Raw genomic sequence first — 6,123 nt, forward strand, 5'->3', positions numbered from 1 at the left:
AAATTACGATTATTGAGCATTGTTCACTCAATACACCACTCTTTTTTTTTTCTTTTCTTTTTTTAATTTCCATTCTCTAACACTCTCTTTCCCTTCATTTGTGAATCTCTCTCTCCACGACCCGCGAGGATTTGTAGGCATTTTTCTTCCAACTCTTCAAACTCTCAAATCTCGTAGCAAACTCACAGTCACTCCAATCACTCATCCTAAACCATAGCCACTTCAAAGTAAATCACAATTACTCTTAAAAGTTAAAACTCACAGAAAAATCACAATCGTAGGCGTTGTGCTTGTATGTAAATAGAATAGAGGGAGAGATATTGAAGCTGATGTATATGGATGTAAATCTAAGTTTTTAAAATAGTAAAAGTGAGATTTTTAGACCAAATTTGACGAAAATTGGATTGAGGCTTATTTGAATGATGTAATTGCAAAACATTGTGGTACTCTCTTGTTAAATTTATGGTATTTAAAACTACTACTCTAATTAAGTTTATGGGTTCTTCCCACAGCAAAGTATTTGCAAATAGTAACTAAAGCTAAAAATTTTATGTCTAATTTATTAAGTGCAATGTGCCAATGTCCCTAAGAAACAGCAGATTTTGTTCTGGATTGTAAAGAATCTTATAAACTCAAGCGAATCCATAGTGTTAGACTTACATATGTACAGGAAGAATATCTAGCTACTACCCATTGGTTATGTTAGGATTGTATTTGATGGTATTTTGACTTCAGTAGTCAGTACATTGTTATCATTAAAAATCATGGTATAGTAACTCTCCTACTCCAACCAACAGTTGAATTGCAATGTGGGATTCACGTCAGTAGTGACTTAAATTAGACTCAATTGCAAATTTATTAGCTTTTTAAATGTACTCAACGATGGTCCAATTGTAGCCTTCAAGTCTTCATAATACGTGAAATTATATGCTGTTGGGTATATGTGTTGAGAAATTAATATAACATATTTAGGCTTATAATTTTTTGTTTAGTGATGTAGCCTTAATTGAAGTTTTTCTAACAAGTGACATTCACTTGTTACATCAGAGCCCATGAACGTCCCCTGCGCAATTGGAGTAAAACAAAGTGTATGTACATTGAATCCACACAAGTGTGCCTCGCATATCCATGGATGAGCATACAAGCCTGGTATGTGGTTTCAAAAATTGGCTTATATGTTATATTAATTAACATTGACAAGTGACAAATAGATTGGCATCAGATTAAGATATATATTTAAAGAGAGACATCAAATTAATCTTTCTTGACTCAACGAAGGATAGCTAACTATGTCTAGCAAAGTTGGGGCCTCTGTGAATGAGCTAGAAAAGCTCCACTGATACACCAAAGTAAGGCTTCTGCATATATCATTTTTGTTCTGGAAAATACGAACATATAAACAGTAAAGGCATGCTCTTCTAGTGAATATGCCCAAAGAAAATAATCAATGCGATTTTTTTTCAGTTGACATCATGCTGCCCAGGTTCCTCCCCATTATATCTTGTTCATTACTTATCAATGAGGTTGCCTGAGAAGAAAGTACCTGACATGAACAATGCTAATGCATTACAACAACATTGTATTGTCTATCTTTTATGCTGCTTATTAGACCAGTTCTCTTGTCATAAAATGTGATTTTGGCAGACCCTAACGGTATTTATTAAGTTTTGGCCATCATAATTTCTGTACTTCTTGTCATACAGGTCCCTCTATTGTTTTGGTGACCATTACTTGTAACATTTTGTTGTAAACTAGCAAAATTTCCTACAAAACCTCTACAAGTTGAATTTCTCTGATCTTTTCTGTAATATTTGCAAGAAATGTAAAGATGAGGTGGGGGGATTAGGATTTCTGGACTTTCTTTCTTGCAAGATGTAATGACTCCTACACTCAGATGCTCATTGTAATATAGCGGAACAAAGAGAACTAAGGATGAGAAATAGAAGATACTGGAAAAACCCACCAATACTATCTGTATGAAGCAGAGGCCCAGCCTGAGAGAGAGAGAGAGAGAGCAAAGTTATCATGACCATAAATCTTTCTTACCACTTTCAAGATCTCCCCCTCCTATATCTAATTACAAACAGGAGGACTATAGTTCAAAGGATGAGTTTTTTAGTCATAAAGACAAGGGAAAGAATTCCCAAGCCTCAAAAGCATGATGGAAAAGCAACTGTCAATCATGCTTCCTTTCATTAGCACTTTCACTAAAAGGAAAAACTCTATACACACAACACAACAATACAAACATGAATCTAGCCTCCCTAAATGATTAACCACATACCCCAAATTTCAACCAATTCATATCTTCATGTTGCATTAGATTTTTAGCATAAACATATGAGAAAAAAAATGTAGGCAAAGCATAGAAAGTTGTAGGTGATAATAGTAAATAAGCCTGTTTTCAAAGGACTGTCTTGACTATTCATTCTCGAAAAGCAAAAGTTTATGCTTAATTAATTGACAGGTTGCAATTAACACCATCTTTGCTAATCTTATTCATGGAATTGTCTTTGACTGAATGCTGCCTAATAAGATAACAAAATGGAAGAGTGGAGAAAAGTAATTATTCAGGTGAAGATCTAAATCACGTGTGTCTCGCTTTTGGGAGCCAAAGACAATTCTAGCTTTAAGAAGGTCCAACGACATCTGAAATGTTAAACAAAAGAGGGCCTTAACTTTCACAAGCTCATTTTTCTACATGCCCCAAAAAATTTACAGAAAAAATAATAATAATAATAAACCAACCTTCTCTAACAATCTTTAATTTCATTACTGCAACATATTGTCCTTGAAACTTTTGGCAAAAGATGAGAAAATTTTTAAATAAGAGTTATATCTTTACATTATAACTAGAAATGAGAAAAACAGAACACAACATTACTAGCTTATACGTGTGTGATTGATTAATCAAGAGAGAACACAAAAAATTTAGTCATGCACCTTCTATACAGCATGAGTTTCATCATTATTAATTGGGAGACTTGCATTAAGAGAAGGCAACAAATCCATACGATTGTTCGAAGAACTTGGAAATCTGCTCTTCTTTGACCAAAGCCAGATCTTGGATACGGAGAAGCTCTCACCTTTAGTGTGGCCAATGATTTTCTTTCCCTCCACATCCCCGGTATCTGAAAAATTTGCAAGGTATCCTCTTTCATTGGCATGATTCACATTACTACCTCCATCACCAACACCACTACTATCAGATAATGCCACTTGTAGATTTGAATCATCGACCACATACTGATATGTGCCCATTGAATAACATCTTCTAGCATCCAAATTACAGCTACTTGTTTCCCCCTCTCTCCTTCCACTACCTACCCCATCATCATGTAAGCTTCTGAACTTCCCAAGTCTCACAGAAAATACCCTCTTTTCACAAACAGCTTCCTCTATATTTATTGGGTTCTGACTACTGGAAGACCTATTCTCTCCATTACTAGGAAACCTATTTGATTGCTCCCTGGAAACAGCAAAATTAAGTGCTGGAATTTCCATAGGATTGCCAGAGGCCGATAGAGTCCCTCTACAAAGAGGGCATGTTGAGTTTGAAAGAAGCCATACATCTATACACTCAGTATGAAAAGCATGACTACACGTTGGAAGCAACCTTAGCTTGTCAAGGTCAGAAAATTCACATAAACAAACAGCACAATCAGATGGCTCCCTCAAACCCATTATATCTTTGTAGAAGAACACTGGTAGAGCATCAATGAAAGCTTGGTCTAGACCTGAGTCATGTAAGCGAAAGAGTTGTTGAAGCTGTCTTTGGAAAGTATGGGAGCCAGAGGTTTCTGGGTATCTATTTGATTGAAAAACAGCTGAAGAAGATGGCACTTTCATACAAAATCTTACAAGTAAATGGAGAAGGCCATAGATGAAGAAGATTACTGCTAGAATTACTATAAGCAAAAGAAGTACTGGACTAATTCTGTTGAAAGATGATGTTGGGGTTGCTTCTGTCTCATAGTTAGTACTAAAATATGGAGCAGAGAGAGATGACTGAGGAGGTGGGTATACCAAACTACCATCTTTTTGCTTGATTTCAAATGGAATTTTATACATTTTTGACAGATGGGTACGCTCAAAATCAAATCTTTCTCATAAGTTTCTTGAGCTTAGTCACTTAATCTTTGAAAAGCGCATTGCTTTCAATTCCAAGAGACATTCTTTCCTGCATTGAGACCATGGAAGAAAAAAAAGGGAATGCAAGCTAGAAGATATTACAAAGCTAGAATTATGCTATGCTATTGACAACCAGCAAATTCTCTCAGATTTATGAGGAAAATAAATGCTTTCAGATGGGATTTTGCTGCTATTACATGAAAGCTGAATGATGAAATTATCAAGATTAGAAAGAAGAAGATGGGTTTTTTTGGAGAAGTGAGGAAATGTTAAAAGTTGCAGAGTATCTACCTTTTGAGGAGAGTACACTAGAAACCATAGAACTGCAGTGTTTTTTGTTGGTGAAGATGAGATGTTCTTGTTTTGAATTCTTTTTGCGCCACATAATAGGTCCCAAGAGGAAGGGTTTTTTTTTTTATTGGTAGTTTTAATAGTACAAGCCACAAGGGAAGGTGCTGGGTAGGTGAGGTTGATAGTGCCTGTTGAGAGTGGATTGGATAGGAGCCCATAGTGATGATAGCGAAGCTAACATGCTCTAAACTTAGATTTTCCTTATTCTCTCTCTAGGATGGCAAAAATACGAATACCCCAACCCATCCTGCACCACTTGACTGTTTGGTGTGTGTTTTCAAAACTAGTTGTTTAAAGCTTTGTTTGTTTTGTTGTAAAACGTTTTTATTTCATTAAAATATTTTCAGTTATTTTGTGTAACATGTAAAAATTTTCAACCAAAATGATTGCTTCGACAATCAGACTGGCGACCGAGTTACCAGATGGTGGGGGGGGAGGGAACCATGGTGTGTTTTTATAAATATTTTTCCCAAGTTTTTCTTACAATATTTTACAAAGGTGTTTACCAAATTTTACAATGAAATAAATACAATAAAATGGTCAAAGTATTTTATGTAAAACATTTTACTGTGAAACAAACGAAGTGTTAGTGTTTAGAGAATTTATTCTCAAAAAAAAAAAAAATTGTTTTCTAGTGTTTTTCCACCCCAAAATACAAGTTAAATTTGTTTGTTACATTGTTTTCTTGTCTAGTTGTTTTTTTCCTTCCCATTCTTCTATTTCATTTTTTTCCTCAATTTTGCCAAGGCCATGGCAACCCCGTGGGCACACTGCAAAGGCCATGACATGCATATGGGCATGCTGCCAAGGCCATAGTAGCCCTATAGGCATGCTGCTAATGCCATGGCATGCCCTAGGGGCATGCTATTACCAAGGCCAAATAACCTCTCTCTTCATCTAGTTGCTTTTTCCCTCCCTTTTTTCTATTTCATTTTTTTCTCAATTCCTTTTCTCTTCCAATAAAAAATCTCCACCAGACATCACCACCTGAATCCTATGTAGGTTGAAAACCATATCCACCACCACCAAACCCAAATTTAGGTTAAATTTGATTGGATCCAAGAGAAAATTTGTGTCTCAAAGTGATTGGACTATTTTAGAACTTTCATTATATTCTTCTTCTCTGTTAGCCTAATACCTAACAATTAGAAAAGTTTGTTTTAATTCTTTTATTATTCATTCTCATTTTTTACAAATAATTTAGTAGTGTCTTTCTATTATGATTACATGGTTACAAAGGAGAATACAATTTTAAAACTTTCTATGTTACTTAAAGATCAAGATTAAAGTATAACAAAGGACAAGGCAATTTAAATAGACACATTAGCCAACCACTTAGGAAAAGAGATCTAGGATTTAATTTTCGCCTATATTAAAAATCGAGATTTCTTAGTTTGATGATAGAGAGCTATTATTAGGAGCAGACGCTATATATGTTGAAACTCTAAAAAAATATAAATAAATAAATAAAAACACTTAGGAAAGGAAAAAGATGCGTCCCAATAGTGAAAGGAATGGAAAAAGGAAATTGTTTAGAACATAGCGATTGGAATTTACTAACCTACCATTGTCTTCAAATGTAGCTATTATTGTTCCCCACAAAAAAAAAAAAAAAAAAAAAAAAACTAACTGTAGCTATTA

At 34.8% G+C, this 6,123-nt stretch overlaps 1 protein-coding gene across 1 annotated transcript; it reads right to left on the bottom strand.

Annotated features, from left to right (window-relative positions):
• Positions 1-2,749: 2,749 nt before the first annotated feature.
• On the bottom strand, positions 2,750-4,677 carry LOC126702564 (RING-H2 finger protein ATL46-like). Its single transcript, XM_050401307.1, has one exon. The coding sequence runs from the start codon at positions 4,069-4,071 to the stop codon at positions 2,947-2,949; it is 1,125 nt and encodes a 374-aa protein (XP_050257264.1). The 5' UTR covers positions 4,072-4,677; the 3' UTR covers positions 2,750-2,946.
• Positions 4,678-6,123: the final 1,446 nt, after the last annotated feature.

This window comes from Quercus robur, chromosome 10 (assembly GCF_932294415.1).
Source record: "Quercus robur chromosome 10, dhQueRobu3.1, whole genome shotgun sequence".
NCBI classification, from domain to species: domain Eukaryota; kingdom Viridiplantae; phylum Streptophyta; class Magnoliopsida; order Fagales; family Fagaceae; genus Quercus; species Quercus robur.

Bases quoted from the DNA above. Each gene is read 5' to 3' on its own strand.
- LOC126702564 (XM_050401307.1), bottom strand. From the start codon at position 4,071: ATGTATAAAATTCCATTTGAAATCAAGCAAAAAGATGGTAGTTTGGTA.